This window comes from Thunnus albacares, chromosome 5 (assembly GCF_914725855.1).
Source record: "Thunnus albacares chromosome 5, fThuAlb1.1, whole genome shotgun sequence".
NCBI classification, from domain to species: Eukaryota; Metazoa; Chordata; class Actinopteri; order Scombriformes; family Scombridae; genus Thunnus; species Thunnus albacares.
In genome coordinates, this window is record NC_058110.1 from 27335380 (window position 1) to 27361226 (window position 25847).

At 39.8% G+C, this 25847-nt stretch overlaps 1 protein-coding gene across 1 annotated transcript; it reads right to left on the minus strand.

Moving 5' to 3' along the window:
• Positions 1 to 13995: 13995 nt before the first annotated feature.
• tamalin (trafficking regulator and scaffold protein tamalin) lies at positions 13996 to 25488 on the minus strand. Its single transcript, XM_044352107.1, has 8 exons — positions 25086 to 25488; positions 22590 to 22645; positions 21306 to 21360; positions 19455 to 19557; positions 17826 to 17919; positions 16033 to 16099; positions 15166 to 15232; positions 13996 to 14976 (listed from the first exon to the last, which is right to left on the minus strand). The coding sequence occupies exons 1-8, from the start codon at positions 25281 to 25283 to the stop codon at positions 14477 to 14479; spliced, it is 1140 nt and encodes a 379-aa protein (XP_044208042.1). The 5' UTR covers positions 25284 to 25488; the 3' UTR covers positions 13996 to 14476.
• Positions 25489 to 25847: the final 359 nt, after the last annotated feature.

The window sequence follows — 25847 nt, forward strand, 5'->3', positions numbered from 1 at the left end:
CATGCTTAATTTGCCATTTGGTTGTCAATATTGAACAGTAATTTTCCTTCCAGCTTACATTAAGTCAAAATGACGCAAGGCTCGACCGTGCTGTCATCAGAGACGTTTCATCACACACTTTGAATAATGAGCTCTGTCTTCATGCTGGTCTCTGTCACGCCGGGAGACAAAATCTTTTCTGTCGTCCGTTTGTAGGTCACAAGAATGTCCCCCTTTGAGCCTTCCCACTCTCACATTCCTCCCTCATCGACTGCCCACATATGCTGGGCCACACACACTGGACTGGTCCAGCACTGGGTTCATTCTTTAGGACAGATCTGTTGATGTCACTGGGGCTCAACACAGGGTTAGCAGGTGTGGATTACGAGTAGCTGATCACATAAGAAAACAGTGGAAGAAGTACTCAGATCCTCCACTTAAAGGAATAGTTTGACAATTTGGGAAATATGCTAATGCACTTTGATACCACTCTCATATCTCTATGCTAAGCTACTGGAAAGCCAATGGCTGGTTGGCTTTGTTTAGCATAAAGACTGGAAACAGGGGGAAAAGGTTAAAAGAAATCTGCATCCCAGAACCTCTAAAGCTCATTAATTTAAAGGTTTATATTTTGTTTGTTTAATCTGTACAAAAACTGAGAGCTAGAGTCGGCAGCTAGTTAGCTTAGATTAGCATAAAGACCGAGAACAGGGGCTAACAGCTAGCCTGGCACTGTCCAACGGTAACAAAATCCACCTACAAACTCACTGATTAACATGTTATGACTTCTTTGTTTAATCCATATAAAGTGTAAAAGCGACAATTCATCATTTTATGCGTTTATTGCGGTTATTCTTGGCCAGGCACAGCAACTGCTAAGAGCTAAGATATAGTCCAGCCAATAACCCCACTGTAAAATGCAAAATCGTCAGTTTTACACTTTAAATAGATTAAACAAACAAGATATAACATGTTTATTAGTGAATTTGTCACTTCTGGACAGAGCCAGGCTAGCTTTCCCACATTTTCCGTCTTAAAGATAAGCTAATCTAAGCTAACCAGCTGCTGACTTTAACCTTAAAAAAAAGGACAGATATGAGATATCAATCCTCTCATCTAATCAGAGGAAAAAGCACTCATTCGGCAGAAAAAATGGCCCCCATTATTTGATTGTTACTGATGCAACTTCATAAGTAGCATTTTACTGTTGTTATTGGTAGAGCTAGTTGTAAATACTAGTGGTTTCCATCACAGGGGTGGACAAAAAAAGGTCACCAGATGAATGAAGTAGTCCTGCTACACAACTTTGTATTCATTTTTAGAAATTTTCTTTGCTTTTTTGGTAAAATATGGAATACTTTAAACTCTTTGGGTTTCAAACAGTTATTTAAGTGGCACCATCTGAGAGCTTTAGAAGGAAAATCACAATTTGGTTAAACTGCAAACACATAGACATCTGAAACGTGTCAAGGGACCTAAAATTAGATACTGTTTTTCTGTGTGTCACAAACGAAAAGGCTGGGAATCATTAATCTTTAACAATGAGTTCTGTGTGTTTTATTAATTTAATGTGCAATGTATTATTAATTAAATGGTGTTTTATTCGCTTATTTTATGTTTTTAATTTAAAATCTTAATCTAAAAAGTAACTATAGCTGTTGGATAAATGTAAAGCAGTAAAAAGTATAATATTCACCTTTATAAAGTAGCGTGAGCTTTGAAATATGTGATATAGTAAAGTACAAGTGCCTCAAAAGTCTACTAAAGTACAGTTCATGGAAAAGCAACCAGGTCAGTCTCAGACAGGAAACACCATAGCTTTTATTCACACCTCGGTTTTGTGTCTCTTTCCTTCTGGATTTTAAGGAGATGTCGTCGAGGTTGTGGTCATCTCTGCTGTCTCTGAGCAGAGGCGTGGACAAGGGTGGAGAATGTTTTCCCAGATCCCACAGGAAAAGAGTTACAGGAAGTGTTACATGAGGCCCCAAACACTTGGTCAAGCCAGAGAGAGAGAGACAGCGCCAAACACCTCCAGGAACTCCCTCTAACCACTATCTCCTCGCAGGACTGCACGGCCAGCGTGTTGGGCTGCTGCTGCTGCTTTTGTTTTGATTCCTTTCCAAGCCTGGGACAGTCGCCATCAGTGACTCACATATTGGCTCTTGGCTGACTTTGGCTCCTTTTCATCTTCAACTTTTTTTTTCTTCTTCTTCTTTTTTTTTTCTTCAATGAATTTCCTCTTGTTTTTCCAGATACAGTCTGTGGATGAAATAGCGGTGTTATTGTCTCAAAATTTCCTGGACCTGTTCAAGGTCAGGAGCCAGTTGTTTAAGAGTAAGCAAGGGGACTTCATGAAAAGTTTGTGTGCACACCGGGGGTTGATCGCACTGATGCAAGAGAAATCCCCAAACAATACAAAGCCTTGCTTGTGAGCATTAAACAGGGATTGGAGAAACTTGTAGCGGGTGGAGGAGAAATGTCAGACGTCACAAGCACAGCTGCCATTCAGCTGGAAATGGATAATAGCTTTGTCCCAATGTGTTTATGTTTGGTCTCTTTTCAAATCACAGTGAATTCCCCGCCCTCATTGGCGTGCAGAGTACAGTCACTGTCTGTTTTGGTGCTAAATTCGGCCGAAGAAATTACCCTCACTCTATACTGGAAAACCAAACAACGCAACAGTGAGTCAGGTGAAAACTACAGATCTGTAGGTGTCAAGAATTAAAAGAGTTTTTTTGACATTCAGACTTCAACACTGAAAAAACCTTAGCTCTTAAATGATTGCTGAGAAAAAAAAAAGAAAAGAAAAAGAACATGCTGTAAGATGCATTCTAGTAATCATGGGATCTAAAGCGCAATGGAAAAAAAAAGAAAGAAGAAGCAGCAAAGAAACCACAAAGTAGACTAGACAGACATACTTCCTTCCTTACTTTTATAAAAGTATCTATATGTTAATCAGCTACAGTGGTTTTTAGCGTTATGATATTACAGCTTACAGAGTGTCTTCTCTCACAGTCGTCATTCACATGTCACTATCCCCCTCAAAAGAAATTGTAATAATTTCAATATGAAGTGTGTCTGTGTATCATCATTACCGCAGATGAGTCAGTTATACCTTCTTAGAGTGTGTGTGGGCGAAAAGTGAGAATATTCTTAACACCTCGGATAAAAAGCACTTGTACACTGCGTACCCACATAATGTATAAATTTTATATTTTATTGAGCTTTGTGGATATTCCGAGTTCATTCGGACCAGGGCTCATATCAATTTCAGGTCTGTTTGTGACTTCTTTGAACATTGTAATCAAACAAAAACATAATGTCATCTACCTAATAACAGAGAATTCCATCTAATTGCAATCATAATGTTTTCTGGGAACACGGTACAGTATATCTTAGCTCCATCCTCTCTGTTTTCCGGGAGCTGGCTCTTGAAAAAGCCCCGGTGAGTCAACATCCTCTCTCCTCTTGGACAAACACCGCAGCTTACAGCATTCCTGAAGCCCAGACGCTCCTGCCCCATCCACAGCCTGAGCTTTCAGGCTGCCATGCTGATTTCATTTGCTCAGACATGGTGGGAGATGAGGACAATGTGCTGTACCCTTGTCTGCTGTACTGCACAATGTGAACGTGGTCGTTCTGTTTGTTTGGCATCCCCTGGAAAGAAAAAAAGACATCCAGAACAGGCTGATCCCCACCACTTCCTCTGTTTGGAGACAGGAAGAAGTTACTGTCGCCGTTCTCTTTCAACACAAGAGTGCATGTTGCTCAAGACAGTAGTGGTGGCTCAAATCTATAGTTTTGGGGCTTTATTTCTGTGGGGGGAAAAAAGTGATGGATTTAGCAAATAATCTAACTGAACATTTTTGTTTCTGGGAAAAGATTTCAAACTGAGGCCATAGTGTTTATAACCCCATGACACTTCCTGCAATTGTATTTGAGGACTTTCTCTGTCTTTGTGTGCACACTCTGCCCTCACACTCACAGCTGTCAGAGGTTTTATATAACAGGGGCTCAGTCCTTAACCCTCACATGCATGGGTGGGTCAAAAATGACCTGGCTGCATATCAAAAATCTTTTGTATTCCAGCTATTCGTCAAATGTCTTGTTTTCCCCATTCACTTGTACGGGAACACATTTTAAGTCCCTGTATTTATTATTTACTATATAAGCAGTAAACATGTAATAAATGGTTTACCACACACAGCTGTTCTAAGTTTATTTATGTACAGTATTTGTCAACTATAACTTCTCCTATGAAGATGTATTTTATTTTATTACAACTGTTACTAATATAGTTTTAGTTATTGACAAGTACATGAATACGCTGAAATCTGCTTACAACCACATTAGTGTACCTGTTTATATTCTGCTTATATGGGAACTTAAAATAAAGTGTTACCATTTATTTGTATTCCATATACTTCCTAAGAAAATTAGATTTTGCTTTGGGCTATTATTATGATGCCTTTCTATAAGTGAGTGGAAAATGACTGATATGTATAGTATTGAAATTTGAAGGAATCTTTTGTCTTTATTGGTCTCTGTCAGATTTACAGAAGCCTCACTGTGAACCACATCTCAACAAAATACTGTGTAAAATTGCATTTTATACATGTGCTATTATAAAATGTATAACTCTGTTACAAAAAATTACACTTTAATTACAATTGAGAGTATCTGTTATTATAATTAAACTAGCCTTCTTTATAGCTAGCTAACATCAGCTATGTAGCTAAAATTACTGTAGTTGTGGATGTAACTGCCATAGCATAGCTAGTTAGCTAGCTAGCAACAGTCTATGAGCAAACAGATAGATAACCGTCTCATGAATCACCACTACACTAACGTTTCATTATTTTACACAGCAAGAAAATATTGTGTAAAATTAAGTTTTATGTGTATTTTATACATCATATTATGAAATTTATAACTATTCTACACGAACTCTACACTTTGATCACAATTGCAAATCTGCTATTATAATCAAACTAGCCTACTTTATAGCTAGCTAACATTACTGTAGTTGTGGGTGTAACTGCCATAATGTCGCTAGTTAGCTAGCTAGTATAACCACTCCACTAATGTTACATTATGTTACAAAAATGCTGTGTAAGATAACATATTATACATTTGATATTACGAAACGTACAACTGTTTTAAAAAACATTTACACTTTGATTACAATTATGTGAAATAGTATCTGCCATTATAATCAAAATAGCCTACTTTATAGCTAGTTAACTGTAGCTATGTATCTAAAATTATTGTACATGTGATAGTATTTTATAAAAAATTACACTTTGATCATAACTATGGAAGAATATCTGCTATTAATCAAACTAGGCTACTTTGTAGCTAGCTAACATTACTGTAGGTGTGGATGTAACTGCCATAACATCACTAGTTACACGTCATATATACGTTACATTATTTTACACAGCAAGAAAGTTGTGTAAAATAACATTTTATACATTTACGAAATGTACAGTATAACTGTTTTACAAAACATTTACACTTTGATTACAATTATATGAACGTATCTGTTACCACTTAGTTAGCTAAAATTAGCTAGCAAGCTAACATTACGGTATTTGTGGATGTAACTGCCATACATGGATTTATAATAAGAGCTGGATAGGGCTCCGCCGCTTGGCCTTGCAGCCAATTTTTCCCAGTGGTCATTTGCAGTATTGCAGCAAAAAAATACCTCTGCAGCCCAAAAAGCATTTTCCCCATAAGCCACCATTGTAAAAGAGACGTCTGTAAAACTGTTGACGGGACACCTCGAACTACAAACAAGGTCAATTATGACTATCTCTATTATGAATTTTTGATCCATGGAGGTTTTATATATTAAAAACTTTCCTCGAGCTGAGAGAAGCTATTTTAAAGTCCGTTATGTCATCACAATGTAAAGCCTACGGGCCAAGCTGGAACCTGTGGACGGGGCCAGTGAGGGAAACACCACTGCTTATTATATATATATAGTGGGCCAAAGCAAACCCGGAAGCTAGAAACTTTTTTTGATGTATGCACCAGGCAAGCAATTCTTATTGGACTGAATGGGCGCCATATTTGGTCTGGTATCCAGCTCTTATAATACATCCATGCTGCCATAACGTAGCTAGTTAGCTAGCTAGCTAGCAAGATATACAGTCTATGAGCAATACAGAGAGCACCGAGAAACCCCACAGGCCAAAGTCTGTGGTAAAATAAGAAGAAAGTAAAAGTAAGGTAAAACACTCTTCTAAGTACAAATAGGTAATTCCCCTTGAAAAAGAGAGAGAGAGAGTTGTGGAGATTTTTCTGTTCAACTAAATACTTGGAGACTTGAGAGGTAAACATTTTAGATGATAAAAAATACAAATAAACATTACAAATGTACCTCCCAATACAGGAACACATAGTAAAACACAGGACAGTTTTACATAAACATTAGCAAAATTAGAAAGAGAAGCATAGATTTATTATCAACAGAAAAAAACTGACTCTAGATTAACTCTGTGTGTGTGTGACCTACCTAGACACACACAAATACATACATAGGATATACTGTGTATATATATATAATTAAACACAAATACATAGATGTACTATATATAATTAATATATATCAACCCTAATGTTATGTTAATGTTATTTTGTTTCATTGACTCTTGATGCTTCGGCAATATTGTTGTTGTGACATACATGCCAATAAAGCTATTTTGAATTTGAATTTGAATTTGAGACAGGGGGGAGGGGTGGGGGCAGTGAACAAATATTGGCAGGTGGTTCCTTATCTAATTCTGTGTTCTCAAACATCGTAAAAGCACCATGAAAAAGAGGAACTGGTTTATTAACCGAACTTTCAACATAAGGCCTATTGTACACCATCTGTACACACACCAAGTACTACATGTTTCACATCCTGAGGAGAAGCATCCCCAATGCCCCAAGTTGAGAAAATAAACTGCAAATAAGAAAGTTTAAACCAGATTTAACCTTCCAGATGTCCAGATTTATTCCAGACCTGCTGTATTACTGATGCTTTTGTAAGCAGGGCAGAAAAGAGAAACTCATACACATGTGTATTGTATTAAAACTAAAGTCTATGATACACCACTTCAGGATGTTTTTACTACCTACTAATATGTGGAAAAAATATCAAACAACAAATGATTCATTCATTCACCCCTTAAAATGATACTGAGATTAGCCACTTGCAGCTGTTGTGTTTCCTGTGTTGGCATTAGAGCTAAATGGTCACGGTCTGTCTGACATACGAGTCGTAATGGGAAATAAAAGCATATTCAATGACAGACTTTCACACCTGTCACTTCCTTAAACGGCCAATAAATATATATATATGTACGTGTGTTCGCGCATGTGTGTGGGTGGGTGGGTGATGGATGAAGTCATTTGAGGTCTTACTTTGTAGGCGCATGATGATGAATAGGAAGTGTTGCCGCAGTAACTGAACACAGCTCTCTTTTATAGCTGTGGACAGTGTTACTTTCGCAAATGCCTACCTGCTCTCCTGTAATAAAACATAGACTAGTCATCTAGGGCCTAACAGAACCCAGAGTGACGTCCTTGCCCCATGTGACTTAAAAACAGTTCTGCTTTATAATGAGAGATCTGTTCAGTGAAACCAAATTTTAAAGGGGCACTCCAGTCACTTAGTATTGAACTCTCATTAGTTTTTGGGGCTTACGTAAATCGCAGGTATGAGTCAAGTATTCCTATAATGCAACTCAGATGCTCACTGCCCAGTAAATACCTGGTGGGAACTACTGTGGCTTGTGGCTGAAATCAGTGTAGCAGTATCTTAAAGTGCAACGCCACCAGCGGCCACTAGATGCACCAACTGACTCCCGTTCAAAACGCATCAACTTCTCTCTAGAAAAACTAAGTCAAGCATTTTTTTCAACAAGTCATTATGGTCTCAATCGCTAAATTCAGGCCCTCTAATAAGTGTGCTGGTGGTCATTTTGGAAATTTTTGCTCTGTTAATAAGATTTGAAGACTTATAGTAGCTTTGATGTCTGCTGTGTGGGCATTGATTGACAGCTGTGATTGACAGTTGGCTCATCTGCTGCTCTACCCGGCTCCAGAACTCGCACTAATGTTACTTGATTACGATACCTGCCCTATTAGCACAATTTAGCAAAAGTAGCTAATGTTAGCCAAAGTGTTCTCCCAGTAAGCTAGCGTGTGCCTGGTTCAAGGTAGCGAGGCATGTTTCCAGAGTGTGAAAGGCAACACCCTGCACTGCTTTTTTGGAACGTCCTGGCTCCACATGGAGAAAGGTGGCGCCGACCATAAGCAGCAACGCTGGGCTTCAAACCAGCTCTAAACCAATGGGCAACGCCACAGCTCGCTACGTCTATCTTTGTATACAGTCAATGAGTAAGACCAAATTTTAATTGCTTTTTGTATTCATCCTTTAAGGGGTACTCCATGCCATTTAGCAAAGTGCTTTCATTAGGTTTTGAGACAGATTTCTAAAAAAACTCAAAATATATCGGAGCCTACAATTCCCATAATGCAACTCACTAGTGTCTTTCATTAGATGCTCCCTGCCTGGTAAATGCCCATGTTGATAATACAGACTTTCTGTTAAAAATGTGAAACAGAGTGGAGATTTCTGGACTTCACCTACTTCTAAAGTGTGTGGAGAAAGGAAAAAGTCTGACGAGGTCAAAACTTCAGCAACACGTCGTTTAGAATACAGAATAACTTTATTGTGAGATCAACACAGTTCAGCTTGTGGCCTTAATCAGAATCATCATACAACACAATAAGGTTGTTCTTTATACTAAAAGCGTTGCTGGAGTTTTGATCTCCGTTAAAAATTTGCTTCATCTCGGTTATTTAGTCAGCGTCAGAGCCACCAAAGATGTTATACAACTGTTTTCACAGGCTGAGAAGTGTTAAACTTTAACTTGGTCAAAAGATCTGTTAATATCTCATCGAACTAAAATAAAATTGAGAAAATCAAGCATTTATATTAGATAATAAATTCTACATGTAGTTTCAAGTCCAAAACTCCACCAGATCACAACTTTCAGTGCAGTCCAACATTTGTTGTTATAAGCATCTGCCAGAAATGTTTTTATTATGCATCATTCTGTCAGTTTTGTTAGACAGACTTCAGATCTATTAGTTGCTTTTAGATGCAGGCCAGAAAAACATCATGATTTTCCAGTAATGAGGTCCAATAGATCCCAGTAACATATTGGTTTTCATTTGCAAATTTGTGCATATTAAAGCCCCTGAAAACCTGGTTTCAATTCTTAAGTATTACTCTAAAACATTAAATATTCACAACTAAATGAACAAAAAAGTAAAGTCAAAGTTAGTATTGTTACTCAAAGAAAGGACTGTGTTGTTGGCAGTGCCTGGCAACATAAGCAAATAACTCCTCAAGTGTCATCAAATTTTGATTCAAATGTTGCTGGTTGGTGCACAGAAATATGTGACATCACCATTTTTGAGGTCCGCCTACATCAAACCACAGAGGAAAGTATTGGAAAAATGACAAATACTGTACAGAAATCTCTCAAGTAAAATGACCAAAACTGTTGGCAGAAAACTGTGTTCGTGTACAACAGTGTTGAAAGAAGTATTCAGACCCTTTACTTTAGTAAAAGTACCAGTACAGCAATGTAAAAATACTCCATTACAAGTAAAAGTCCTGCATGAATAATCCTACTAAGTAAAAGTACATATTAGCTGCAAAACATAGTTAAAGTCTTAAAGTTAAAGTACTCATTCTGTCCCTCTGACTAATATATTATTATATATGACATCATTGGATTATTAATACTGAAGCATCAGTGTGTACGCAGCATGTGAAATATTGGATCATTTGAACATTTATTGAAATGAAACCATGTGAGAAGTTTGGAGGGAAAAAAACACTATTTGGTGGAGCTGTTAACGACTCATAGACATGTGAAATGTGACCCCGCCTACACACTGCTTGTTGTAAGACGTCAAAAGCCACAATGGTTGGAAACCACTGGTTTCAACAATGTGTTGTATTTGAAAAGCCTCGTAGATTATCTGTTGTGTCAAATCTTCATCTGAAAAGTAACTAAAGCTGTCAAATAAATGTAGTGGAGTAGAAAGTACAATATTTAACTCTGAAATGTAGTGGAGTGGAAGTATAATGTAGCATCAAATGGAAATACCTCAAAATTGTACTGAAGTACAGTACTTGAGTAAATGTACTTATTTATATTCTACCACTGGTGTACAACCTCATAGCTCATAATAAAAGCTGATTGGTTTTATGGGACTTAAAGATATTTTCATATCTTAATGAATCTTTTTATTATCTGGTGCTAGTAACTGTACATTAAAATGTGTTTTTTTTGGATCTGTTAGACCAGCACAGCTACTAGCAACTTTTTCTGGACTGTATCTAGGGGTTGATAAAATACACAGCTGCTGTCCATTTCCTACAGTAGAGTTTCTGACTGTATAGCTGAGCTGTCCATTAACAAGCTGTTAGGTGGAAATTATGAGCAGCAGCTCCAGGAAAGAGGCTGTTGAAGCCACAAAGAGACAACACAAGCTTCAAGGTATCATATCTCTGCTGCCGCTGCTGCTGCTGGGAAACCAAAATGCAGAATCTTTATCTCACATAGTGATAGTGAATAACGTTTGCATTCATTAAAGTGTTAAGATAAATGTGACGGCTGCGAAGTTCTTCAGTTAAGCTGATTCGTCCAAATCACGCCAGACATCTTTGTTTCCACTTGTTGGCCACGTGTGCTGAACTAACTGCTTTGTAGACATTTTAGAAAGGGAAGGACGTCTTTATATTTTCTGACCCTGAACTCTTTAATTCACACCTGTCACCTCCGAAAAGGCAGGCGTCCCTTCTGATGTGGTGCTTACTCATTTTATAGCACGTTACCTGTTCTCTCACTCTCTTTGTTAAACACGTACTGACAGAAAGACAAATATGGCACAGGCAAATAGGCACATGCGTGTAATGGTTTCTTTTTTCAGTTGTATTATCTTATCTTTATGGTGGATTTCCGGCACATTTGTCACCCACATCCTGTGCCTTGACAGCCCACACAAGCTCCTTTCCCTACATTAGACAACACTCCAAAATGCCATACAGGCCACCCACGCTTTATGACATCAAAACTTCCCCTATTGAGTGAAATTTCTGCTACAAATGGCTTAATTTCTGCTTCAGATTAGTTAATTTCTGCTTCAAACAGGTTAATTTCCTGTGTGAGATTAAAACGTGTGTTTTCTCCATTTGTCTTTTCTGTGTACTTACAACGGTATAAAAACACGAGTGCTGAGAACAAACATCCAACTGCTTCCTTATTTTTAACCAGAGGAACATCTGAACATATCCATTGATTTGACCAGAGACACTAACGTCTCTTCAGAGACTGTGACGCATGTCATGCTTGAGAAACAGCATTTTAGTGTGAGCTGTTTGACCACAGAGGCTAAACTTTGTCCTAGAGGCTCTTCTGCTTCCTCTTCTCAAAGTTCATCTATCATTACTGACAGGCGGCAACAGGACTGGACCACTAGGCAAATGTTTTTTTTTTTGTTGTTTGTTTTATTTAAATGCCGGCCCTAATAAAGTTTCTCTACATTGATTTAATGTACATCTGCCAACTACGAATTCAGCGATGCAGTGGCCACAACTTTAAATGTATACTTTACAAACAGGCGTGATTCCTAGCTCTTTTCACACAACTATCAGATTGACAGCCTGGTTTCCAGAGACTTTAACATAAATGCAGGTTTGAATGAGACTCCTCTGCTCTTATAGTCTCAATCTTGTTCTCAGTGGTGAAAAATCTGTTTCTGTTGCGTCTGTCGCCTCATTTGCTGAAAACTTTTAACACTATAATTAGTATGAAGTCACATGTAAAGAGACACACCAGTTTGGTTACCTGGTGTTTGCAAAAAAAAAAAAAAAAAAAGGAAAAATTGACCAAGTAAAGTGACATTTCTTGTTGGAATGTCCTGGAGCTCAGTCTTAGTCATGTTTTTTTTCCTCCTGATCTCGAGCCAAGTCCTTTAATATGAGGTATCCTGTCTATAAAAAGTGTAATCTGTTATTTATTTCTACTATATTTTTGTTTTACTGTTTTTTTCCTAAATATAATACAGCTGCACAGTACATACTGAGGGCCCATCATCTCATAATCAGTCCATGAATGGAGGGAAGCACAAATGTAAGGTGCTAAAATATATAGAGACAAAAGTTTTTTTGACAGACTGCAGTGCAGCACTTCAGCAGACATGTCAACAACATCAATGGTCTCTGTTCCTAAATGAAAGTGAGATTTTTATTGTCTGTGTACAGTTGGAAAATTTTCAAACTGGAATCTAATGTCAAGGTCACACACAGAGGACATGAATTCGGCCTGCGATGACATCACCGCGGTCATGCCAAGGCCGGATTTGTCACGCAAGGCATTTTTATCTGACCAGGGAATTTTACAGGGAATATTACAGTAGGTGTGACGTAAACAACAGACAACCAAAAATATTTAGTTCGTTTTATTTTTAGTTTTGTTTATTTCCACTAGAACCGCAAAGATTTGGTCTTATAGTAAATGGAATATGTTTTCACCTTGGGCTCTAGGATATTGTGATGGGCATTTTCACTGACCAAATTAAGTGTTTTCTTTTTAAACACCAGTATCTGATTTTGGTGACAATATGAAGACAGCAATTGGAGTGTGCACTTTCAGTTTTGGTGTGTTTGTCATCTATTCTTAAACCGGGACTTTTAGTTTCTAATATTTCATCAAAACAATGGAGAAAAACTTATAAATCAGCCTCTTTCAACACATGTTCCAGTAACAATGTTGAGATGGTAACCAAGTTAAACTTCAGAAGTTAGATAACTGTATTTTTACAGGAGGATGCAGCAACTGGAAACATTTACTCAAACCCAGTCCAATACTGTTACACAGACAAAACAAATTCATTAGTCTTGAGTCAACAGTTGTGTTTTTAGCAATGTGGTGACATTTAAACAAATGCAACAATCTTGACTGCCCTCCGCCCCCAAACTCCAGCTGTGTTAATTGCAGAGCAACTGCCTGCTCCTCGTTTGGTCTCTATGTTAAATGGCCCTTTCACGCATTGTTTTTAGTGTACCATCATCTTGACTAATCATCCCCTCGTTATGCATTCAGCCCATTCTCTCTAAACTCATGTTTCAAGCACCAGCAAGCTTGCATAACAAATCCCTTATGTCAGCATCCCATCCACCCCCACCTCCTTCTTCTTCCCTCTTTTAATGTGCTCAACAACAGTCAGAAGAGGGAATGAAGAGCGTCCGGCTCTAACACATGGTCGCATGCCATCGCTCACCACCATCAACACTCCTGACGCATCTGTGAATTGAGCGGCGGAGGACAAAAGGGATCAACTGCATAGAGTGAACGGAGAGAGTGACCACCATGACCTCATGGGTCAGCTGGGAACCAGGAATGAAAAGACTCCAAGCAACCCCCGCCCAACACACACACACACCCAGCTAGCCCTCGGACAACTGAAAGCCGCCATGGGAATATGGAAGCGTGGAAGAGGAGGAATCAGCATTCGTCTGCAGGAGCTGAAAGAAAGTGGTTGTGTTTGGAATTTTGGGTCATGCCTTTCTCTGCACATTCCTCACTATTTTCCCAACAATAAACTGTGTCAGAGCTGATACAACAGCCTCCATTCTGGACACCTCGCAACATAAAAAAGCCTTAAACCATCCAAAACCACACGCTAACCTCTAAAACTCGGGTGATAACATTCCTGAACGGAAGAAGAGTTGTGGAACTATAAAGGCTTGCTATATTTAACAGTATCACATGGAATAAGACACATCTCCACTGGGGGAAATTACAAACAGATTGTGTGTACACTCGAGGTCTGGGCGCTAATTTAAGTTTGGCAGCTACAATTCCCACAAACAGTTGTGGCTTGTGGAACAAAATAGCTTTTCTTGCAAGTTCTGCACAAAATAACGAGCGTATAATCTGAAATATGCCACACATTTTATTTTTAGGAACCGTGATTTTGGCAGAAAAAAATAAAACAGGATCAATCTGAGTTATCTAAAGCAGATATCAAACTTGTCTCTTATAAAATGTTGCGTTGCACAATCACAGTCATGACGGGTCATTTATTCAGCTGTCAAACTAAGTTGGTGCATGCAGTAAAAACTGAAAAATCCTTCATTCTGTACATAAAGCAGACTCGTTAAAATAAATAAATAACTTAAAGAACAAAACAAAAGAAAACAAAAGTTATGTACAGCTTGGAAACACTGGAGGCTACAGAACATGGCCAAATGTTCATTGGTCTACCCATTTAAACATGGAGAGGTGCAACTACAGAGCCATCACACTTTGGTCTCGATCTCTTCACTCTTTGGGGCTGCTTGCACTCTTTGGAAGTTTAGTTTGAAAGTCACTGGAGATTTAAGTCTTTGGGTCTGATGAACAGCTCTGTCTGCTGCTCACAGTTTGCTCTCCTCCTCCTCCAGCGGCCGGTTTAAACCCGGGATGAATTTGAGGAGGCGCCTGCGGAAGCTTTTCTGTTTGGGCTTCCTCTGCAGCGAGTTGAATCCTCCCTGCTTCTCCCCCGAGGTGGACGACGACGACGACGAAGACCCCCTCATGTAGCTGCGTGTGCTGGCGCTGCGGGTCAGCTGCGTCTTGGCCGTAGTGAAGAACTCGCTGGCCGGTCGGAGACGCTGCAGCCTCTGCGGCGGCTGCAGCTTTTCTTTCTGTTTGTCTGCGCTGGTGTTGTCCGAGTCCGCGCTGCCGTCCGCCTGGTACAGGCAGGTCTGGTAGAGAGGGTCGTCTTCGGTGGCTGTGCTGAGAAAGCTGGCGCTGCTGCTGGTGCTGCCGGTGCAGCGGAGGGCTCTCTGAGCGGCGGGGCTGGGAACGCCGAGGCTGCCGTAAATGCCTGCTGACTCCAGGGACTCGTACACTGCAGCATCACTCATTACTATACCTACAAGACAAGAAAGGCAGTGAGGATAGGAATCTTACTACAGCATATTCCTGGACACACAAGATGCATGAAACTAGGACTGAGTACATTTTTGTTTTTATAATGTTTGTTGTAAATCCTAAATGTGAAAAAAAACACACAAAACAATCTATTCATAGACAGACTGAACTGACAAGACAGGTGACCTACCATGAACGAGCCTCTGCTCCTGCACCATCAACGACCGGTATTCATCCCATTTCTCATGAAGAGTTTGCTATAAAAGAAGACAGAGATATTTTAAATTCTTGTGACAAGAAAAACCCAAGACATACACGCTTTGAAAACAACTCACGAAAAGGGACTTTAACTCTCACGTAACTTGTTAAACCAAATTACTTCAAGGGAACTCAGGGGGAATATTCTAAAAACACAGTGATGTGGGAAACAGAAAAACAAATAACAGGATTAACAGGCAAAAACAGGAAGAGGGATTTTCCCAAACATTTCTAACTGACATGAAACATATGACTGTATCAGTGTTTGTCATGGGGATTTAGGTAGTGCTTTTCCAGTACTTCCAACAAATGAGTTAGCATGTATATCATAATAATAGAAAGATCTATCAACATTTTTAAATGCAGAGTGTTCAGCATGCAGGTTATGCGCTTAATCTTTAAAATGTTGGATTAGTATCTCAGAAAGCCGGCTGTGCTGCAGGCAGCTCTCAGACACTCGTGGATTAGAGCCGGACAGCTGCTGTAATCTTGGGGAAAAGCTCGCTCTCTTGAGCCACTTCACAGGCAGCTTTTTAAAACAGCCACTAGTCAAGAATGTCTGCAGCCAGCAGCGAGCATGCTGGAGAAACCGCCGATGCAACAGGTGGTGCTATCGGGGAGACAGGTGTGGAGGGAGGGGGTGGTGGTGTCTATATCTAGCATGGAACATAATGTGTGTGTGTGTGTGTGTGTGTGTGAGAAGCTGCCGGACACACAATCACGCCGACTCACTGCTGACAAACAGTCATTGTAGGATAAAAAAGCAGCAGTAGTAAGACTAAACAGAAAAAAAACTCACCTTCAGATACTGCAGCCGGGCGTCCAGCTCCGCTTTTCGGATGGAGTCGCTGTAAATCGTCTCCAGCCTTTAAGTGAAAAACCAGATGGCATCAAAATTAACAGGCGTTACAGGAAGTACTTCTAAAAACTACAAGACCAGAAAACAGTGATTTAAAAAAAAAAAAAAAAAAAGGTCGACCATATGAAAGGCTCTTTTCATAAGACGGTGGCGGGAATTAGTCTGGTGTCATGGTGTCAACAGTTTATAAGAGGGAGGGTGGGATCAGGAACAAATACAGTTTCCACTCAAGACACTTCAGAGTTGCAAATCCTTTGAATCATATGAGCGAGCGGGGGTGGGGGGGCGGCCGACGTATGGAGTTTATATGGACTTGACTTGTAAGTATAATTTGATGATGTCAGTCTATAAAATCTGGCACTCTGATGCGGTTTACCTCTTTTTTTTTTTTTGCTTCAGCACTCAGAGCTGACAGACGGGGCCTCACTAATTGTCCTTTTAATCTTTTACAAGCAGAGAAGGAGGGTGAGGAAGAGAGTGTGGTTCAAATTAAACACCCACTCAGCAAAATGCCAGATATCAAACCCTGACAGTGGTGTGCAACACACTCCAGCTATGAGTTAACTGAATAAAATGGAGTATAATAGATCTTATTTTGTTTAAATCCTTTGATTATTTCTCCTCCTCTAATCTATGAAATGTTAGAAATCAATATCCTGGAGCTTAAGGTGACTAAAAATTGCTTGTTTTGTCCAACTAACAGACAAAAACCCCAAATATATGCAACTGATAGTGATATAAGATTTAAATAGCAGCAGATCTTAACATCTGAAAAGCTGGAATCAGCATTTTTATAGTTTTTTTTTGCTAGGTTAATAAGTAAAAGTCCCCTTCCACTCAAAAACATGTTTTTCTTCTTGTTCCTTCAGTTGAATGTTTGAGCTTCACTGTGCAGAATGAAGTATGTGCAGAGTTTGACACTAGAAGGCTGTTTTCACATTCATCCGCTCAAAGTGGAAAGTTTCTCTGTGCTCATTAAATATCTGGTTTTTAAGGGGCGGGCTTACGAGCAGGATTTGTGACATCACAACTAGTTGAATGGACTGAGAACGGACTTTACAGTGAAGGAGGAGTTAAACTTGTGAAATGAACAGTATTTGCGTGTTCGTAGATTCTGGACTTTTTGATGAGTGAGAAGGAGAAGACGTCATGTTAAGGACGTTAAAGTGATAATTAAACTTTGTTTGTGAAAGTCATATCAGGCACAAAACTTTTTATGTCATGCATATTGTAAAAAAAAAATCCCCCTTGCATGTAATGGACAAACTTGTAACTGTTACTTGTACTGACATAACAACCTGTTGAGTTACTGTTGTGCAAATGACTTTGCAGATTTCAGACAAAAAAAAAAAGGAACATAGACTTCATATTTTGAATGTGACTGACGTGTTTGCTCATTAAGTATAACTTCTTTTTCTTTTGTCAGATTTGCTCCTCTTGTAATTTACGTCATGATGTCCTTGACTAATTCTTACTAACCTGAGTTCTGAGCCTTGTTAGCAAGACAAGACATATTGTAGCCACATGAATCCAAACTTTGTAACTTTCACTGAGTTTAAAGACTAACTGATTATAAAAAAATTGCAAATTTTCTATCAAATCCACAAACTGCTTCAGTGCTGGAATAAATCTAATATATTTACTAATGAATTTAAAACCAGAGAAACACTTAAAACAGTGTTTTGATTGTAATACAACAGCTGCTGCTGCTGTTTTTCTCTAAATCTGTATACCTGAGTGTGTTGCCGCAGGCCCTGATGAGCTGAACAATCTCCTTGTGCCGAAATCCCTCCACTGTGGCCTCGTTCACACTTGCGATGGTGTCCCCTACACACACACACACACACAAAAACAAAAAAACCAATGTGTGTTAACCAGCAGCCGCCAGGATGCTGTGGCTTCAATTAACTGAAGCTTGTTTGATTCCAAAATGAATCTTTGACACATGTGCAACACAAATGTGGAAGGCCGTGCATGTGCAGTCGTGGCATACGGCTCGTCGCTGAGCTGAGGTCACCTCATGCGAAAAGGAACTGTTTATTTCAACGTGTCAAAGCCATAAACTTAGACTTATCTACGAAAGTCACACCGTTCTACTTCTAGATGTGGTGTGTGGTGTGAACTCTCATGCGTGACAGTGGCCTTTGTGAGGCTTCACACAAAAAAAGCCTATTTTCCTCTTTCAAAAACCACCGCCTGATCTGCTTTATGCGATGAAGTCACTGTGTTCGAAGCAAGACTCAGGGAACAATAGGCCAGGCATGACAGGAATGTAGGAAGCGAAACTGAAGTGACATACGCCGAGTGGATGAAGGAAGGAGTGGGTTTGACACATTAACGTAGCGCTGAGAGCAGCCAGCTTGTGACTGAGCGGTCACGAGTTAGAAAAACCAGGAAGAATTTATAGAAGCAAAATGAAGCGCTGCAGTGCTCTTTAGCATGACACTCAGCACAGAGCTTCTTCTTCTTCTTCTTCTTCTTCTTCTTCTTCTCCTCGTCTTACTTTAAAAAACATTTTCTTACAAATGTTTTCTCATTCAGAATCACTTTCACTGATTCTCTCCGGATAAACATGCTGGTTTATCGACGGGAGCTGCTTCTATCTAGAGCTGCAACGATTTGTCGATTAATCAACAGAAAAAGAATCGTCAACTATTTTGATAATCGATTAATCATTTCAGTTGTTTTTAAGGCAAAAATGTCAAACATTCCTCAGTTCCAGCCAGTAGTTTGTGAGGATTTGTTGCTTTTCTTGGTCTTATATCAGTAAATTGAACATCTTTGGGTTTTGGACTGTCAGTCGATCAAAACAGTCAATCTGAAGATGTCAATTTTAGGAAAACTGTTTGTAGAACATAATCGAGAAAATAAACGACTGATTAATTAATAATGAAAATAATAATAATTATTTGCAGCTCTACTTCTATTTTAAAAGCACCCAAAAGGAAACAAGATGTGTTTGCCAAATAAAAATAACACTTGCTTTAAACCTGGCTGTCTTTGCTTTTACTCTATCTGGCGCCTTGGTGAGAGGAGCTGGCAAATACGTGTTGGCTGAAACAGCTGCTCATTACTGTTTGTTGACTGGATAATGACGCTCATATTTGTACTTCCCTGAACAACCTGCTGAAACTCATGAGTGCTTTTGTTGATGCACAATGTCAGCCGGCAAACACAAAAGAGGATGAGAGCTGAGGCAAAACCTCCTGTCACGCTTACTTCCCTACATGTCTATTTTGATTGTTTTCCAAGTTATTTTAGAGCGTAGATGGTTCAAATAACATGACAAATACAAACAGAAGGTAGGTGAGACACTAGTCTATAAAAAAAAAAAAAAAAAAGGGGGCGGGGGTGTGACTCACCGACTTTAAGGCCTGCTTGCTGGGCTGCGCTGTCATCGTGCACCTTACACACGAACGTACACATCTCCACTGAGTTCTGGTCCTGATGGTGCAGGCCGTAAGTCTGAAAAGAGGCAGAAAACACAATCAATCATGCTGCACGAAAGAAAAACTGAAAAAAAAAAAAAAGGCTCAGAAATGCTTCCTTCTTCTTCATGTATAGGAATTGTCTTACACAATGTGATTGATGTCAGCAGTTTCCAGATAATGTTGCCACCATACAATGCAACACACTGATAAACCGTTGAATGACAAGCCGAGGAAGCCATGACGGACAATGCAGTGAGCACGCAGGGAGAGCAGATCGTATCGCTCGACATGAAGAGACGTGGCGCAAACATGCAAAGTCAGAGGTTTGTTTTCTCTCGTCTGATTAAAATCAAAACCACGGGTGGACTTTTGCAACGTCCAGCATAAAACTGACACTCAATAAACCTGCTGTTCTCGTTAGAAAACAGCAGCTCCCCTTAATAAATGTGGAAACGACTTCCATATCTGGCTATTACAGCATTTGACGCATCTTGTTCCACATCTGTACCTCTGACAGCGTTAATGTTTTGTTGTCTTGGAAACAGCTTTTGTTACTTCCACATGTATTTGCATGCTCTTCCTTGTTTCAGTCACCACAGTTTCTCTGCAGAAGGTCAGGGCGCTGCAGGCCACAGTTACACTTCCCCTGCAGCGGTGTGAAATTTAGGACCTTTCCCCTTCAACAGACAGCTCGAGAGACTGACAGAACCATGACAGCGTCTCATGAAACGACACTCAAGTTATCAAGGTTTCAAATCGGTTATAGGCAAGTGTTCCTATTAAAACATGAAACCAACTTGGATGAGTGTCTCTTATGGAAATTTGCGATGATTAGGATCTATCTGCCTGTGCGTTTGCTGCCGGCTCGCTGTGAGCTTCCTCCTCAGCTGCCTGATAGATAAACATATAACCATGCAAATATCATTGAAATGCAAATATTACATTTACATACTGGATCCTCAGCCCCACATCAGTATTAACATAACAGATGCCAAGGGAGGAAAACCACCAGGAAACCCAAGACTCCAAATTCATCTGACTCTCTCTCTCTCTCTCTCTCTCTCTCTCTACTGACCGTCAAACAGGCCCTCATGATCTCACTTCCTCCTGGCCACAGGCAGGCAGGAAGGGCGGTAACGTCCATCGAAACTGTAAATAGAACAATATATCCTTTCCTTGATGTAGCGCTCCACTTCCAGAGACTTTCGACTGACCTTAAAAGCCTCACAGGAGCCACGTTATTGTAAGCAGACGGAGATTCAAACAAGCCGAATAAACATTTAATCATTTCAGAAAACTATTTAAAGAATGGCATCAACCCGAAGGCCTGTAAAACAGAGCCGGCATTGTGAGGCAGCGCTTCAGGGACACATGAGCAGGGCGAGAGAGATCAGAGAGATATTGAGGTTAAATGTGCGAGGCGTCTGCCTGCTGAGCGGGCTGAAAGCGAAGCAGGTATTACATGGGGGAGCGTGTGAGCAAACCACACGGCTTAAAATACAGACGCTGGGAGAAAAAACATCTCCTCTTCTCGCCAGTCATGGGACTAACATCAACGGGTTATTTGACTGATGCGTGACCTTTCACCCCCCCCCCCCCCCCCTCCGGCGCAAGCAAATGCTCGGATTAAGAGATTTACAGAGTAAGATGTACAATGCTTCAGTCACTCAAGTATCATCATCTGTTGACAGAGATGCGGGAGATCAGGGGAATCCTGTTAAATGGTGCTCAAGAGGCTCATAACTCCCCCCCTCCACCCCATCTCCCTGATAATCCCCTTACCTGGATCTCGAAACCAAACGTCTCCTCGTCTTTCTTCTCCAGGACCACCAACTTTCTGGAAATATGAAAAAAAAAGAAAGTGTCATTGTTGATTGAACTCTTTTCTGCAGGTATAACAACTTCTGAATTTATTGATTGGTCGTTTGGTCTATAAAATGTCTGAAAATGGTGAAAAATGTCTCAAGGTGACATCCGCAAATGCTCCTCAGACCAAAGATATACAGTTTACTATCAAAGAGGACTCAAGAAACCAGAAAATAATCACATCTGAGAGGCTGTAACCAGAAAATTGGACAAAAAAATGATTCAAAAGATTAATCAATTATAAAAATAGTTGCCGATTTATTTTCTGTTGATCAACTCATCGATTCGTCGCTGCAGCTCTACATCACAACATCCTAAGATTTCCTCTTAGCAACTGAGTTTTCCTTTAAAAATAATGTGATCAATTTGATTTAAGTCGTCCCAATTTTTCAGGCAGAGGTGGAGACAAGAGGTCGTTTGTCAAGCAAAAATGCCAAAACATTTCATGGTTTTAGGCTCTGAGATGTGAGACTTCACTGCTTTTCTTGATCGTAAATTATAATAAAGTGAATATTTTGGGGTTTTGGATTGTTGGTTGGACAAAAGAAGACATTTTATATCGTCATCTGGGCATTTTTCACTGTTTTCTGATGTTTTATAGACCAACAAATAAACTGCAGATTAATTAGTTGCATAGTTGTATGATGGGATATGTTTATGTATTAAATCACTTTGAAAGAAAAACCGAAAACCCCCACAAGTGTCATATTAGAATTGAAGTAAAGAAATATTAAACTTTGTAGCCCATCCATCAGTATTCTAATGATGATGACTCAGAATCATTTATAAAACAGCAGACAAGACGAGGTAAACAAGATATTAAACGCTAGAATCTTCTCTTCCATGTGGGTCCTTATCTAAGTTGCTTAACAAGATATCTCTTCCAGCTGTACAGGACTTCTTCTGTGTCCGGCAGCATCCGGACGTCACAGCCCAACATACAGTGCGAGGGTCTGTTAGACGGAGGGACGTCAAGGCAAACTCTTTCATGCAGGGTCGGTTAAATACATGAAAATTCATGGCAACCTTTAAGACCGTCACACATAACAATAGCTGCCGTCCTGACGGTTTGAATGAGGGTCTTTCACTCTGAGATGAGGCTGCTTGCTCGTAAGTTTTTTTTTCGTAGGAAGACGCTGCCATGAAAAGATTACTGTAAAGGGAGAATAAACGCCTGTAAATGATGCAGGAGGTTTGTACCTTTGAGGTTCTGGTGACTCTGTTTGGGGTTTCCATTTCTGTGACCCGCCGCCACCCTGTGAGGAGAAAATGAAACAAAACAAAGAGTGTCAGACACCTGCGTGGGATTTACGCAAGACTACTCGTAAGGGGTTCCCCTAGTATTTCTCAGACAGCACCTGCTGTACACATCCGTGTATCGACTGGTCCATCAAGTCTTGATGAGCCGCACGCACACGTGTGCCATGTAGTATGTTTGTATTTTAAAGCTACTGAAGGATTCACGCTGGTATGGAAACATTGGCGCTGAAACCAGAAATGCTTGTCTTGCTGCTATTTGTTTACTTCAAGCGCTCACGACGTCAGAAGAGCAGCTAATTTTAGCTGCAATTTCACACCAAATCCGCTGCCTTTAGGCGCTGAAACTGTTGGCCCATCTGAAATGTAGGATTATTGAAGGCAGTTTGTGCAAATTCCAGCCTATTAAAGAAACAAATAAGACATGAACACTGAGCCTTCTGCCACAATAACGACATTGAGGGAAAACCCAGGAGTCAACAGCAGGTCAGGACCCTGCCCTACCTGAATGTGTAAATAAGGAAGGTATCTGTCCAGAAAGCTACACTTAATCACTTACAATCAATCCGCCTCTGTTCCAACTCAATCATTTTCAAATGCTGCTCCTATGAAAGGCTGCTTTGTGGCCACAGTCTCTCTGGGTAGTAAAATGTTGCTTTCTTTATGTCCCAACACTTACAGAATTGTCCCGCGCCCCTTCTCAATGAGTGCATTTATTCTCAAATCCCCACAGAGACCGACGGGGGTGGCTCGAGCAGGATCTCCGTCCCCTGTGCGTGTACAATGCACTGTTGTAGCCCCTCAGTCCAAGTTACTGCACACTAGTGTTTAGGTTTTGTGGATAACTGTGCCTCTCTCTCTTTTACAGTACAGTGTTACACATGTCTGTTCTGAGCTAGTCTTCCAACTGATGTGTCCACTTGTGCAAGACTCCAGAAGAAGAAGAAAAAAAAAAAAAAAACATGCTGTTTTTAATCAAATGAACTCCATGAGAGACATAACAGCCAGGAAAAGTTGTCGACTGACCCATGAGTCAGTATTATGCAACACCTGAAGCTAAAGCTGGTGTCATTCTGTCCATTAGAGACATCACTGGCTCTCAATCCTGGACCCTGTTCTTCATACGTGGTTTAAGTGATCCAGTGTGTCAGATTAAAATGATCCTGTTCATTCTCCTGCAGCCAGTTTGATCCTTAGACGTCAGTTTCTTAGAAGTTATACTGAATAACAGAGCGCTCTTAAAGGCAACATGAGTACAGAGTCAAAAACAATCATCGTAAAGTGGATTAAATTGTACTGTGTGACCAGTTTTCAGCAAAGTGAAGCTCAGAAGTCAAATCTGATTGACAGAAATACTACAACTTGAAATTAATTAGGTGTTTCTGCCCCATTGTACACAAGTGCGAGTACATTTTAAGTTCAAATGACAAATTTCAAACTGTAAAGCTTTAGTTAAACTCTTTTTCAGGCTGATCAGAAACTTTTAAATGAGTTTTCTTATTTCTTACTATTTCGTTGTATAATATATCATGTTTAGCTACCTCTCTTGTGATAATTACATGAACAGATTGTGAAAGTTTCTCAATTAGCTACGTGTTCGTCTCACCTAAAATCATAATCTTATCAACATTTTGCATCATCCCTCTGAGGAAATGAGTCATTTGCATCTGAAAGTGAGTTTATATTTAGGGTTCATCCTACAGAGTCTAACAGTGAATGTAAATGTGACATTTTGCAGGTTTTTATGTCAAATAATCAACACAGCAATCTGGATAAATGCATGTAGGGAAGAGGAGCAGGGTCCAGGTGTACCTGACTGACACAGCATAAATCAGATCCAGTGTTTGGGTGGTCCACACAGTAAACCTTCAGTGAGATGAACTCAGTAAACACACTTTAAACAGCTTCCAGCAGAAGCTTCCAAACATTTTCAGATAATAAATCCCCAGAAAAATAAACAGAAAAACCCTCAACTAGGCAGTTTTTTTTTGCTGTTTAGCACGAGTAGATACACAGTTTATGAGATCTCTGCAAGTCTCCTCCTTCTAACTGATGAAATAATCATGAAATTCAACAGAAAAAGTTGCAAGAATCCACTATCCGGAACCAGAAACTGGACTGGACGTGATTTGATGCTGATAAAGCAGATAAAAAATGAAATTATTCTGCTTCCTCAGGAGCAGGAGTAGATAACTTTTATATTTAAGCAGGTCTAAGAGTCCAGTATGAACACTTGTAACTTTAAAAAGCCTCTTCAAGTTGATATCACATAAATGCTTTAAAGCCTGTAGTGCAGTTGTTCTCTCTTGTTTCCAGGATTTTACAGAAAAAAAACATTAATAGCTTCAAACACGACTCAGTGAATGAGCTAGAAGATAGAAACATGCAACACTGCTGCAGATACAATTTAAGTTAAACGTGTGAAAATGTACTTCTCACCTTCTTGAAGTTTCTAGGCAGCGTCCCGCCAGAGTAAGCCAGAGTCTTGTAGTTGTAAACCTCCGAGGAGTTTCTCGGTAGGTCCGCAGTCTTGCAGCTGTCTGACTTTGACGAAGGGAAATAAATGTCGTTGTCTTGAGATGTTGCTCCGCTGTCTGGTCCGCTGGAGTTCACCTTCTTCAGCCTCCTGAACGTCATGTTGACTTCACTTGTTGAAAAATGATATAAAGTGTTTTCTTGTTGGTGTTTTTGTTGTTGTTGTTGTTGTTGTTGTTGTTGTTGTCGTCCTCTCGCAGAAGAAGATGCTCACTGAGTTCTGAGCTTCAACGTGGAGCACAACCACTTAGTCTCAGTGTTTCTTGTGAATAGGCTGAGAGAGGCAGGGACTCTGTGGTGAAAGACACAAATTAGAGCCGTGCTGCATTCATGTACACCTCGGGTGTTCCTGTTTCAAATGTAGGAAGCAGTGTTTTTGGTGTCGCCCACGCAGCAGATCCTTTACTTAGGTAAAAGTACAAATAAAGCAATGTAAAAAATATTCCATTACAAGTGAAAGAAAATTCTACCTCCTAAAAGTACATATTCGCTGCAAAATGTACCGAAAGTATTACAGTAAAAGTAGTGGTTTGGTCCCTCTGACTGATATATTATTATATATGACATCATTAGATTATTAATACTGAAGCATCAGTGTTAGAGCAGCATGTTACTGTTTCTGCTGAAGGTGGAGCTAGTTTGAACTACTTTATATACAGTTAGCTA

Excerpts from the sequence above, each read along its gene's own strand:
- tamalin (XM_044352107.1), bottom strand. The coding sequence starts at position 25,283 with ATGACGTTCAGGAGGCTGAAGAAGGTGAACTCCAGCGGACCAGACAGC. Across the intron at positions 21,361-22,589 it reads GAGTCACCAGAACCTCAAAG|AAAGTTGGTGGTCCTGGAGA; the intron begins GTACAAACCTCC and ends TCATATTTCCAG. Across the intron at positions 17,920-19,454 it reads GCAAGCAGGCCTTAAAGTCG|GGGACACCATCGCAAGTGTG; the intron begins GTGAGTCACACC and ends GTGTGTGTGTAG.